This window comes from Penaeus monodon, chromosome 10 (genome assembly GCF_015228065.2).
Source record: "Penaeus monodon isolate SGIC_2016 chromosome 10, NSTDA_Pmon_1, whole genome shotgun sequence".
Classification (NCBI taxonomy): Eukaryota; Metazoa; Arthropoda; class Malacostraca; order Decapoda; family Penaeidae; genus Penaeus; species Penaeus monodon.
Window position 1 is genome coordinate 2,582,512 of NC_051395.1, and position 13,451 is coordinate 2,595,962.

The 13,451-nt window shown below is 49.6% G+C and overlaps 1 protein-coding gene across 1 annotated transcript in view; it reads right to left on the reverse strand.

Annotated features, from left to right (window-relative positions):
* The window catches only part of LOC119578200 (cilia- and flagella-associated protein 251-like), a gene marked incomplete at its 3' end in the record, with an annotated part of 52,423 nt that extends 43,811 nt beyond the window's left edge, over positions 1 to 8,612 (reverse strand). Inside the window, 2 exon segments of the mRNA XM_037925936.1 lie at positions 6,387 to 6,566; positions 8,565 to 8,612. Coding sequence (XP_037781864.1) covers positions 6,387 to 6,566; positions 8,565 to 8,612 — 228 coding nt within the window.
* Between the last annotated feature and the right edge of the window lie 4,839 nt (positions 8,613 to 13,451).

Here is a 13,451-nt window from a genome sequence, read left to right on the forward strand (position 1 = left end):
CGCTGGAGGAAGCCAACAGGTCAGTCCTCGAGGCGCTTGTCACGGGGCCAGAAGGGCGGGTGAGCCAGGGGTGCACGTTGCGTCGAGGGGGAAAGGGGGGGGGGGGAAGTAGAAGGACAAGGATATGAAAATAAAAGAAAGGGGAAAAGAGTGGGGAAAGAGTAGAGGAGAATAGGAACCGAATAGAAAAGGATAGGGATCAGAGGAAAGGGACAGGGAAGGTAAGGAGAGTGCCAGGGGGTGTTGTTCAGCCTCGGCGAATCGTGCCATCCACCAGGCGGCCCCCATGGCACACGCTCTCGCCCACTAATTCACCGTCATTTCCCCCTCCCTGTGTGCGGCCATTGTTTTTTCCCCAGCAACGCGAAGTATCCCTCATTGCACCCTTTGTACACGTGTTTAAAAGTACACCATTGTTTTCCATTACTCGTACGGGACACGCCTCCCTCTCTTTTAGGTATGTATATGCATTTTTTAAGGAGGGGGTGGAGCTGGATGTATTTTTAGTTCTCTTAGGAGGGGGTGGATTCGTATTCCAGTGGCACGACCTGGCACGACCTGGCCCAATGTTCACTTGTGGTTTCCTTGTTGTGCAGTCGAGGCAACATTTCAACCTGTCTTAGGTCGGCTTTTGGTAGTCAGTAGTGATGAAATTCTTGGCCGGGGGAGGAGGGGTAGTAGGTTTAGAGAAGTTACCTTCCCCTTCCCTATTCTCCCCTACCCTCTATTCCCCTCCCCTCTATTCCCCTCCCCTCTATTCCCCTCCCCTCTTTTCCCCTCCCCTCTATCCCCCTCCCCAGGCTCTTTCTCCATCTCCTTTCCCCTCCTCCTCCTGCCAGGTCCCCTCCTCCCCCCCCTTCCCTTCCGTTCAGGTATTGTTCTGGTGCAGTAGTCCCCGACGCGGCCATTGAGGCTTAGGAAGGCGTTACTGCTCTCATCTCAGCCCCCTGGTGGGAAGGGATTAGGGGGACGGAAGGAGAGAGGTTCTCTCTCTCTCTCTCTCTCTCTCTCTCTCTCTCTCTCTCTCTCTCTCTCTCTCTCTCTCTCTCTCTCTCTCCCTCCCTCCCTCCCTCCCTCCCTCCCTCCCTCCCTCCCTCCCTCCCTCCCTCCCTCCCTCTTCCTCTCCCCCTCTTTCCCCCTCTTTCCCCCTTCTCGCGCACACTATCCATACCTCTTTCTCTTTTCTCTCATTTTCCCATTATTTTTTCATTCGTTTGCCTTCATTCCGTTCTCTGAGCGCTGTGTCACCGATGGCACCCGCAGTTTAATTGGATCAATACGTTCTCTCGCAACTTGTATTCAAATATCAACTCCTTGTTGATCCTCATTAATTAAGGCCAAAACTAACAGCGAGTTGTGTGTGTGTGTGTGTGTGTGTGTGTGTGTGTGTACGGTACGGTAATGTGTGTGTGTAAGGGGGGATGAGAGGGAGAACGAAGGAGGAAGGGAGAGAGGGAGGAGAAGAGGAGGAAAAAGGGGAAAGAGTAATGACAGAGACGGAGAGAGACATGGACTTACTGAAATTGAGATTGAGAGAGAGAGAGAGAAAGATATTGAAATTGAGATGAGAGAGACAGATAGAGATTGAAGTTGAGATTTTGAGAGAGAGATTGGGATTAGGATTGAGAGACGGAGAGAAAAAAGAGAGATAGTATTAGTGACAGTGAACCGTTGCCAAGGTATCGACGCTGTGCAGTCGGCCGCTTTCCAAACCAAATTTACGAGCCGCAACAACTTGAGTGCAAACAGACGTTGCTACACGTCGCTCTAGCGATGGACTCCCAAGATCGATTTTTTTTTTTTATCTTTCTGTTATTGATTTTTTTTATTTATTTCTATATTATTGTTTTCTTATTCCATCAGTGTTTTTTTATTTGTTTCTTCCTGTATTATATAGTGTTCTTTTTCTTTTTCTGTCTTTGTAATATAATTGTGTTATTTATTTCTATATTATTTTGTTTTCTTCTTCTGTCTTTCTGTTACATAATTGTGTTTTTTTTTAATTTATTTCTATGTTATTGTGTTATTTTAAACATCATGTTTATCATACAGTCTGTTTAGTACGTGATCTCGAATTTGGAAGGATGACAATATTGATTAATTCTACTTAAGATTTCTGAGAAACCTTCTGTCATTCACGGTTGAGTGCCAAGCTTTATCAAGAAAACTTAATGAAGAAACGGTACTTGAAACCTATAATTAGTTTTAAACGCAATTTGCGGCAAGGATTTGTTAGGTGGTGTTGAGACAAATACTTTTTTTTTATTCAGATGTGATGTAATTATTTCAATTTTAATATAACAGTTAAGTCTCGTTAGAATAACAAAAAATTGTTTAAATGTCATTCTTATAGCACATTGATGTGTAGTATTGGTATATATAGATACATATTTAATCACACACACACACACACACACACACACACACACACACACACACACACACACACACACACACACACACACACACACACACACACGCACACACACACGCACACACACACGCACACACACACGCACACACACACGCACACACACACCACACACACACACACACACACACACACACACACCACACACACACACATTCACACATACAGAAAAAAAATATATATATATATTTCTTTTTATATATGCATATAATATGTGTTTGTGTATATTTATTTATTTATTTATGCACATACATTTTTTATTCAATGGCACATGTCTTTTGTGTATTTGTCGGCCTTTGATGACCATTTTCATTTATCTTTTCATCCTTTGCAAGGGAGAAAACCGCTTTGCAAAATACGCGGCGGAATTGCAACATCCAGAAAGGATTCTAATCGTCGACGCACAAGTGTTGCATTATATACATTGCTTTTTTTTTGTTGCAAGAAAGAGACAAAAATAGCCCCGGCGGCTTCTTTTAACGCCAGGGGAAAAAACAGCTTATGGAGAGAGATAAAAAAAAAACAAAGAAAAGAAAAGAAAAACAACTAAATTATAAAAAGAATATGAAGAGAAAGGGTAAGAAAGATGAATTAAGTCGTTGGGCGAGGAAGTTAATCGCCGCCTCCAAGAAGATAGAGATATAATTTAGATATTAAACTGTACGTGCAACGTGTCTCGCGGCTCTTTAGCTAATTAGTATCTAGAGGGAGGGTGAGGGGGGAAGGGAGGGAGGGAGGGAGGGAGGAAGGGAGGGAGGAAGGGAGGAAGAGAGCCGCGGGGAGGGAGGCAGGAAGGGAGGGAGGGAGGAGGCAGGAAGGGAGGGAGGGAGGCAGGAAGGGAGGGAGGGAAGGAGGGAGGGAGGGAGGGAGGCAGGAAGAGAGCCGCGGGAGGGAGGGAAGGAAAGAAAGGAAAAGGGATGAGGGGGGGATATAAGGGGTCAGGGGGGAGGAGGAAGGAGGGATGGGGAGAGAGGGGAAGGGAAAAAGATGGAAGGGGGAGGGAAGAGGAGGAAGGAGGGGGAGGGAGGAAAAGGAAGGGAGGATAGAAGGGGAAGGGTGAGGGAGGAAAAGGAAAAGGGAGAGTAGGAGGGAAGGGGAGGGAGGAAAAGGGAGGAGGAGATGGATGGGATAGAGAAAGCGGAGGGGGACTGGGGTGAGGGGAGGGGAGGGAAGGAGGACTGGAGAAGGGAAGAAGGAGAGGGAGGAAGGAAGGAGAGCGAGTAGGAGAAAGCGAGAGGGGGAGGGAGAGAGGGAGAGAGGTGCAGGGAGGGAGGGAGAAAGGTGCAGGGAGGGAGGGAGGGAGGCAGGCAGGGAGGGAAGGTGGGAACGTGTAATTACAAAGTGTTATTCTCACGCGCTCGTGTTCATAGCACCATGTGTTTTACTTTATAGGCCTCCAGTGACGTATTGGTTGTGTGCGATTTGGGGTATTAATGGCAGATTTATTTCACGCTGTTCTTTTTTTTTCATCCTATTTCACGAGTTAATTGGAAATTCATCTCCCCCCCCCCTACCCCCCTCTTTTTTGGCTTCTGTATGATTTGTTGATAGCAGGACTGTTTATTCCGGGCTTGGGTTGGCTTCGTTGGTTACTATGGTGATAGTGTTTTTTTTTATATATATATATAGAAAGTAGATTTTTTCCCATGCTGCTGATATTTTCCTCTTTTGTGTTTTTTTTCGTAGCTTCCTCCTCTTGTTCTTATTCTTACTCCTCCTTCCTCTTCTTGCTCTTCCTCTCTTGCTCTTCCTCTTCTTGCTCTTTCTCTTCCTCTTCCTCTTCCTCCTCCTCCTTCTCCTCCTCCTCTCCTTCTCTCCTTCTCCTCTCTCCTCCTCCTCTCTCTCCTCCTCCTCTCCTCTCCTCCTCCTCCTCCTCCTCCTCTCCTCCTCCTCCTTCCTCTCTCTCCTTTTTTCTCTTCCTCTTCCTAATACACCTCCTTCCCTTACTCCTCCTCCTCCTCCTCCTCCTCCTCCTCCTCTTCTCTCTTCTCTCTCTCTTCTTATCCTCTCCCTCACCACTACCACCGTCCACCCTTACCCATAATTTCGCTAGCGATTGGAGTATGATCTATTTATGTTCCTACTTCGCGGGGTATGACTATACCCAACACCCCACCCCTCACCCCCATACTCTCCTCCTCTCTCTCTCTCTCTCTCTCTCTCTCTCTCTCTCTCTCTCTCTCTCTCTCTCCTCCTCCTCTCTCCTCTCTCTCCTCTTCTCTCATCTCTCCTCTCTCTCATCCTCTCTCTCCTCTCTTCTCTCTCTTTTCTTTCTTTTCCTCCTCTCCCCCTCCCCTCTCCCCTCTCCCTTTTTTAGGTATGACTATGCCCAACACCCCACCCCTCACCCCCCATACTCTCCCTCTCTCTCTCTCCCTCTCTCTCTCTCTCTCTCTCTCTCTCTCTCTCTCTCTCTCTCTCTCTCTCTCTCTTCTCTCTCTCTCTCTCTTCTCTCTCTCTCTCTCTCTCTCTCTCTCTCTCTCTCTTCTTCTCTTCTCTTCTCTCTCTCTCTCTCCCCTCTCTCCCTCTCCCCTCTCCCTTTTTTAGGTAATGACTATAGCCCAACACCCCACCCCTCACCCCCATACTCTCCCTCTCTCTTCTCCTCCCTCTCTCTCTCTCTCTCCTCTCCTCTCTCCCCTCTCCCCTCTCCCTTTTTTAGGTAATGACTATAGCCCAACACCCCACCCCTCACCCCCATACTCTCCCTCTCTCTCTCTCCTCTCTCTCTCTCTCTCCTCTCTCTCTCTCTCTCTCTCTCTCTCTCTCTCTCTCTCTCTCTCTTTCTTTCTTTCTCTCCTCTCCCCTCTCCCCTCTCCCCTCTCCCTTTTTTAGGTAATGACTATAGCCCAACACCCCACCCCTCACCCCCATACTCTCTCTCTCTCTCTTCCTCTCTCTCTCTCCCCTCTCCCTTTTTTCCCATATCCTCCCTCCTCCTTTCTCATCCCCGGATGTATTGACGGTCCTCCTCTTGATCCTGTCCTTATACGTCGATGCTCCTATCTTACATGCTGCCTCCGTCTCCCCTCCGTCTCCCCTCCGTCTCTCCCCCCTCTCCCCTCCCTGCGCCTTTCCCCATCCTTCAGTACCCCCTGTGCCCATCCTCCACGATCTCCATCCCCTTCCTGCCCCCCAATAACCCCATACCCCCATTTCCCAAAATATCCCTATAGCTCCCCCTGTCCTTAAATGTCCCCATACCCTACCTGACTCTAGTATCTCCATTCTCCCTGCCCCCTATTTCTCCAGCCCCCCCCTATTTCCCTTGCCCCCTAATTCCCCCGCCCCCTAATTTCTCCCGTCCCTTATTTCCCCCGCCCCCTATTTCCCCCGCCCCCTAATTTCTCCCGTTCCTTATTTCCCCCGACCCCTATTTCCCCCGCCCCCTAATTTCTCCCGTTCCTTATTTCCCCCGCCCCCTATTTCCCCCGCCCCCTAATTTCTCCCGTCCCTTATTTCCCCCGCCCCCTATTTCCCCCGCCCCCTAATTTCTCCCGTTCCTTATTTCCCCCGACCCCTATTTCCCCCGCCCCCTAATTTCTCCCGCCCCCCGCCCCTCCCGCCCCCCGAAGCTTTATTCTCGGCCTCATTCCTGCGTACGCGAGAGGAGACGCGGAGAGCAGTAAGCGAGACATCCCTTGGCGAGGCTTGGTGTAAGCTGGGTGCTAAGCCGCTCTTGTGATGTTGTTATCCTGGCGATTATTGGGGAAAAGAAGAATATGCGTGTATGTATTAAAAGAGGAAGACGAAGGGGAGATGACGCTTAGGCTTTGTGGAAGAGGTTGGAAAGGGAGGGGAGAGAATGAAGGAGGTTTGGGATTCACTTGGTTTGGTGCTTTTTTGTTCTTAATGTCGATCTCATCTGATGACATGTCTTATCTCCCTCCTCCTGTCTTTTTTCTTTTTTGTCTCTCTTCTCTACATCTTTCTTCTCTTTCTCCTCCTCTTTTGCTTCCTCCTCCTCCTCCTCCTCCTCCTCCTCCTCCTCCTCCTCCTCCTCCTCCTCCTCCTCCTCCTCCTCCTCCTCCTCCTCCTCCTCCTCCTCCTCCTCCTCCTCCTCCTCCTCCTCCTCCTCCTCCTCCTCCTCCTCCTCCTCCTCCTCCTCCTCCTCCTCCTCCTCCTCCTCCTCCATCTTCTTCTTCTTCTTCTTCTTCTTCTTCTTCTTCTTCTTCTTCTTCTTCTCCTCCTCCTCCTCCTCCTCCTCCTCCTCCTCCTCCTCCTCCTCCATCTTCTTCTTCTTCTTCTTCTTATCCTCTCCCTCACAACCACTACCACCGTCAACACCATTAACACCATAAAGTTTCAGCTAGCGATTAGGAGGTTAATGAATGCTATTTTATGTTTCCTAACTTCGACAGAGAGGTAATGACTATAGCCCAACACCCCACCCCTCACCCCCATACTCTCCCTCTCTCTCTCTCTCTCTCTCTCTCTCTCTCTCTCTCTCTCTCTCTCTCTCTCTCTCTCTCTCTCTCTCTCTCTCTCTCCTCTCTCTCTCTCCTCTCTCTCTCCTCTCTCCCTCTCCCTCTCTCTCTCTCTTTCTCTCTCCTCTCCCCTCTCCCCTCTCCTCCTCTCCCCCTTTTTTAGGTAATGACTATAGCCCAACACCCCACCCTCACCCCCATACTCTCCCTCTCTCTCTCCCTCTCTCTCCCTCTCTCACTCTCCTCTCTCTCTCTCTCCTCTCTCTCTCTCTCTCTCTCTCTCTCTCTCTCTCTCTCTCTCTCTCTCTCTCCTCTCCCCTCTCCCCTCTCCCCTCTCCCTTTTTTAGGTAATGACTATAGCCCAACACCCACCCCACACCCCCATACTCTCCTCTCTCTCTCTCTCTCTCTCTCTCTCTCTCTCCTCTCTCTCCTCTCTCTTTCTTTCTTTCTCTCCTCTCCCTCTCCCTCTCCCTCTCCCTTTTTTAGGTAATGACTATAGCCCAACACCCACCCCTCACCCCCATACTCTCCTCTCTCTCTCTCCTCTCTCTCCTCCTCTCTCTCTCTCTCCTTCTCTCTCTCTTCTCTCCTCTCTCTCTCTCTCTTTCTTCTTTCTCTCCTCTCCCTCTCCCCTCTCCCCTCTCCCAGTTACTACCCACACCCCACCCTCACCCCCTACTCTCCCTCTCTCTCTCTCCCTCTCTCTCTCTCTCTCTCTCTCCTCTCCCCTCTCCCCTCTCCCCTCTCCCTTTTTTAGGTAATGACTATAGCCCAACACCCACCCCTCACCCCCATACTCTCTCCTCTCTCTCTCTTCCCTCTCTCTCTCTCTCCCCTCTCCCTTTTTCCCATATCCTCCCTCCTCTTCTCTCTCCCCGTTATTACGGTCCTCCTCTTGATCCTGTCCTTTCTCGTGCTCCTATCTTACATGCTCTCTCCGTCTCCCCTCCGTCTCCCTCCTCTCTCCCCCCTCCCCTCCCTGCGCTTTCCCCTCCTTAGTACCCCTGTGCCCATCCTCCACGACTCCTCCCCTTCCTCCCCCATAACCCCATCCCCTCTTCCCAATCTCCTATCTCCCCCTTCCTTATGTCCCCTACCCTACCTCTCTAGTATCTCCATTCTCCCTGCCCCTATTTCTCCAGCCCCCTCCTATTTCCCCCTTTCCCCTATTCCCCCGCCCCCTAATTTCTCCCGTCCCTTATTCCCCGACCCTATTCCCCCCCCCCTAATTCTCCCGTTCCTATTTCCCCCGACCCCTATGTTCCACCGCACCTACTTTCTCGTTCCTTATTTCTCCCGACCCCTATTTCCCCCCCCCTATTTTCCCTTCCTTATTTCCCCCACCCTATTTCCACAGCCCCCTAATTTCTCCCGTTCCTTATTTCCCCCGACCCCTATTTCCCCCGCCCCCTAATTTCTCCCGCCCCCCGCCCCCTCCCGCCCCCCGAAGCTTTATTCTCGGCCTCATTCCTGCGTACGCGAGAGGAGACGCGGAGAGCAGTAAGCGAGACATCCCTTGGCGAGGCTTGGTGTAAGCTGGGTGCTAAGCCGCTCTTGTGGATGTTGTTATCCTGGCGATTATTGGGGAAAAGAAGAATATGCGTGTATGTATTAAAAGAGGAAGACGAAGGGGAGATGACGCTTAGGCTTTGTGGAAGAGGTTGGAAAGGGAGGGGAGAGAATGAAGGAGGTTTGGGATTCACTTGGTTTGGTGCTTTTTTGTTCTTAATGTCGATCTCATCTGATGACATGTCTTATCTCCCTCCTCCTGTCTTTTTTCTTTTTTGTCTCTCTTCTCTACATCTTTCTTCTCTTTCTCCTCCTCTTTTGCTTCCTCCTCCTCCTCCTCCTCCTCCTCCTCCTCCTCCTCCTCCTCCTCCTCCTCCTCCTCCTCCTCCTCCTCCTCCTCCTCCTCCTCCTCCTCCTCCTCCTCCTCCTCCTCCTCCTCCTCCTCCTTCTCCTCCTTCTCCTCCTCCTCCTCCTCCTCCTCCTCCTTCCTTCTCTCTCCCACCCTCCTTACCTCCCCTTCCCTTTTGCTCTGAGTGCGCGCATGCGCATGTCTTGGAAAAAAAGCATGCAGAGCCTCTGGTGAGGTAGGTGGCACTGGCTCCTCGCCAAAGCTTCTCATCATCCTCTCCCTCCCCCTGCCCCTGCCTGAGGCCCCTCCCTGAGGCTGTAGGCTGGGTATGAGGATAGTAGCGAGGGCTGAAGGATCATCATAGCGATGAACATAGACGGGTGGGGTGGGGGTGAGGGAGCGGCAGGGGAGGGATGTGATTGTAACCTCCCTCCTGGGTCCTTCCCCCTTCCTTCCGCAGCCCTGCCTCCCTCGTGGAAGCCAGGCAGACCCGTTTCTTGGGGCGCTTGGATAAGCTGGCGGGGATCTGCTTGTGGAGGCGGCGTTTGATACCTGTTAGTTCCGTTGTTTTTTCTTCTGTTCCCTCTCTTTCTCTCTCTTTCCCTCCCTCTTCCTCTCTTCTTTCCTCCCTCTTGCTCTCTTCTTCCCTCCCTTTTGCTCTCTTCCTCTCTTCTTCCCTCCCTCTTCCTCTCTTCCTCTCATCCTCTCTTCTTCCCTCCCTCTTCCTCCCTTCCTTTCTTCCTCCCTTCCTCTTTCCTTGCCCCCTTCCCTTCTCTTTCTTCTCCGGGAATTTCTGAGAAGTTAGGAGTAAGTGGAAGGCGTGTAACTAAGTGGATGGGGGAGTGGAGGCGGGAGTGGACGGGCAGGTGAATAGAGGAGCGAAGGCAAGTGGAAGAGAGGTGGAGGGCGTTGGGGCGCAGCGCGTGTGTGCTGGAGAACGGTCCCCCTTGCACTCTCAAAACAAACGCTCTCTGATCCCCTGCTAGTTGTTGTTTTTAAGCGGAAAGAGTTGACGTAATGGAATGAAAGATGGGGACTAGAACGGGAGGAAAAACAATAGCAATAAAAAAGATTAAAAACAACAACAAAGTAAGCATAGAAGAATGGGAAGAGAATAGTTACAAGAAGGTGAAAGAATATGAAAGGCCGAAGGTTACGTAAAATAAAAGGGAAATAAGAAACGGGGAAAAAAACAAAGAAAGGAGGAGCTATAATAAAGAGAAAAAAAAGAGAAAGAAAAGAGAAAGAGAACGAAAGGAAAAGCGGAAAGAGAGAAGCGATAGACACACATATGACACGAATAAAGCCGCGATTCCTGAGTCAGACTTCTCTCTTGTACCAACGAGCGACGCGAGGGGAAGAAAATAGATAATAAATCCAAGAAAATGATGTGTATGTGTGTCAGTCCAGAAGCGAGCGTTTTACATCAGAGAAAATGTTGTTAGTTTGAGAGCGCGGAGGCAGAGGTTATTGTAGGTGGGCGTGTGGGCGAGGGGGGTATGGCGGGGAAGGGCAAGTGGGGGAAGAGAGAGGGTGTGGATGTAGGATAGGGTAGGGGGGAAGGGGGCGAAGGAAACGGGAAGGGCGAAGACAGGGAAGGGGAGGGAGAGGATGGAGGGAAAGGCGAGGATGGGGCTTGCAATGAAAACGGAAGGCGGAAGCAGAACGACGAAGAGGAAAATTAAGCATGGAGTGAACCACTATAGAGGAACAGAGACGGAGGGAGAATAGGATAAAAAAGGAGACTGCAGAAGATGAAGAAAAAGGAATACAACAACAAAAAACTACAAATAACAACAAAGCAATTAAGGGAGACGGCGGCGGAAGAAGAAGAAGAAGAAGAAGAAGAAGAAGAAGAAGAAGAAGAAGAAGAAGAAGAAGAAGAAGAAGAAGAAGAAGAAGAAGAAGAAGAAGAAGAAGAAGAAGAAGAAGCAGCAGCTGATCAGGGGGAACTCGGAATTAACTAGCTCCGCCTAAGAAGTGGGTTAGGAGGAGCGACGAATGAGTGATTGAATTACAGGGGGGGGGGGGTCGCGGAAAGGGTTAGAGACTACTACTGTTTTTTTTGTCGTCCACAGAGTTTTACAGGTTATTTTTCTGTTGCGTTTCGGAGGCAGTACGCTTGCAGACCCGAAAACACGACGAAATGGGCACTTCTGTAATTTTGATCCAAACCGTTTTATTCGTTTTCTTAACTGTGATGTATACGATCAGAGATGTATTAGACCTGCTAGATTGTGATGTTGGTTAGAGGCAAATAGCGAAAGATTGGGAAAGTGTCAAAAAAGTTTCAGAATATGCGGTAATTTGCAGATAAGGCATTGGGCTCAAATCCTAGTCTGCGAATTAGAAAAAGTTCATTTCCTTCAGATTGCAGATATGTAATTCGGGATTTTTTTTTTTCCTTTTTTCTTTTTTTTCCTCTTTTTCATCTCCGGGTTGCAGGAAACCCCCTCCCCCTTCCCATTCCCCCCCCCTCTCCAATCCCCAAGTCCCAATCGCCTTGATACAGTAGGAACTTGGAAGGCAATGCGGCCGCCAACTTAACGCAGACTTTCACTTCTCGGAACGTTTTCCCGCAACTTGGCCGATCTCCTCAAGTTGAAAACAACATTGCCGATAGAGTTGTGCCAGCAAGCTGATGTCCGACTTAACTGTTGTTTCATGGACAGTTGAGGTCGGTAATATATCACGCGTGATATTTATTCATGATTTGAATGAATTAAAATGGTTATGTAAAAGATTATCATGATGATGATAATGGGGATGATGATGATGAAATATTAAAAATGACAATGAGAGTAATGTCATCATTAACAACAACAACAGCATTAAAAACAATGATGATAAGAATGAGGATAAAACTATTACGGTGATCTACAAAGCAAACCCTTTTGTGTGGGTAAACAAACCTCCGAGGCATACGCGTTTTGGCAGCGTAGGGGATACTGCGCTAAACGGAAAAAGGCCGATTGGGTCCCCGTCACGAGGAGCAGATGACAAGCCCACGGGGAGGGGCAGTCATCCTAGCTTGAAAAGGGATGGGTAGGATCCCCCACGGCAGGAGGGCGAGCAAGGGCCTTTGACAGATGGGAGAGGCAGTGGAAAGGCTCATCTCGGGAGGAAACCAAGATGATGTGTAACTCGGGTATCTGCGGATGTTGAAACTCGAGCCGAGATGCAATTAGTCTCGATTTGGGCGGCGGTGGGAGTGTGGAAGCGTGAATGCGGCGTGACAAGGGAGTCCTTTGGAGAGCCCTGGGCCAGAAGCACCGTGATTAAGCTCCCGGAACCCTTCGGCGTAAGGGAGAGACACAGGGAGGGCTCGAGGATTGCAGGTGATGCTCCGTGGTTGAGAGAGTATGAGGGAGGGAGAGGAATATGTATGTGTGTGTATATGTGTGTGTGTATGTGTATGTATGAGTGTGTGTGTGTGTGTGTGTATGTATGTATGTATGTGTATGTGTATGTGTATGTGTATGTGTATGTGTATGTGTATGTGTATGAGTGTGAGTGTGAGTGTGAGTGTGAGTGTGAGTGTGAGTGTGAGTGTGAGTGTGAGTGTGAGTGTGAGTGTGAGTGTGGAGAGAGCGGTGGAGGTATAGGTAGAGAGAGGTAGAAGGAGAGAGAGGTAGAAGGAGAGAGAGGTAGAAGGAGAGAGGAGTAGATGGGGGAGAGGAGTAGATGGGGGAGAGGAGTAGATGGGGGAGAGGAGTAGATGGGGGAGAGGAGTAGATGGGGGAGAGGAGTAGATGGGGGAGAGGAGTAGATGGGGGAGAGGAGTAGATGGGGGAGAGGAGTAGATGGGGGAGAGGAGTAGATGGGGGAGAGGAGTAGATGGGGGAGAGGAGTAGATGGGAGAGAGGAGTAGATGGGGGAGAGGAGTAGATGGGGGAGAGGAGTAGATAGGGGAGAGAGGGAGAGAAAGAAAATGTGAGATTATATACACATGCAAAGGAAACACCAGAAGAGAAAGTGCGTGCGTATGGAAATAAACTTACTTATATTCATAACACACAAGCATGTCCTTAAACCCTCTCTCTCATGGACACCGAGATATTGCTCCATAAAGTCAATTTACGAATGAAAATTTCATATCATGAACATGAAATTAATAGCTAAAATACCCCCTTCCCGCTTCCCCCTAACGCCCTCCCCCCCCCCTCCAACCAGTAGCCCGTTATTGCCTTGCGTCTGAACATTTTTTTCATCAGTTTTGCGATCGTCCGCAGTTTATTTGGTTCGTGGATTCCAGGCTCCCGGGAAAAAAAAACGTTTCACAGTTCATTTCCTTCCAATTTGGGAAGCAGCTGTTTCATATTGATGAAACATTGCTTTTTTTTAAGATTTATATTTCCCTAGAAAAAGAAAGAAAGAAAAACTTTGAGTGAATTAAGCAAATAATAAAAGAAGCTGAAAATAATAGAGAGAGAGGCAAAGCAAGAGAGATGAGCAGCGCGCCATCATCGCCATCATAATGAACGCGACATTGCGCCCCCCGGAAAGTGTGATGGCCGTACGAGGAGGCGTGACCGGGTGGGCGCAGGTAAATATTTGTCTTAATTATGTAGACATGCAAGCTGAAGCCCAACGTCGAGGGCGTGGGCGTGGGCGTGGGCGTGGGCGTGGCCACCACCCCCTCTCCCTCTCCCCCTCTCTTTCCCCTCTCCCCTTCTCCTTCCCCTCTCCCCTTCTCCTTCCCCTCTCCCCTTCTCCTTCTCCATCCCCTCTC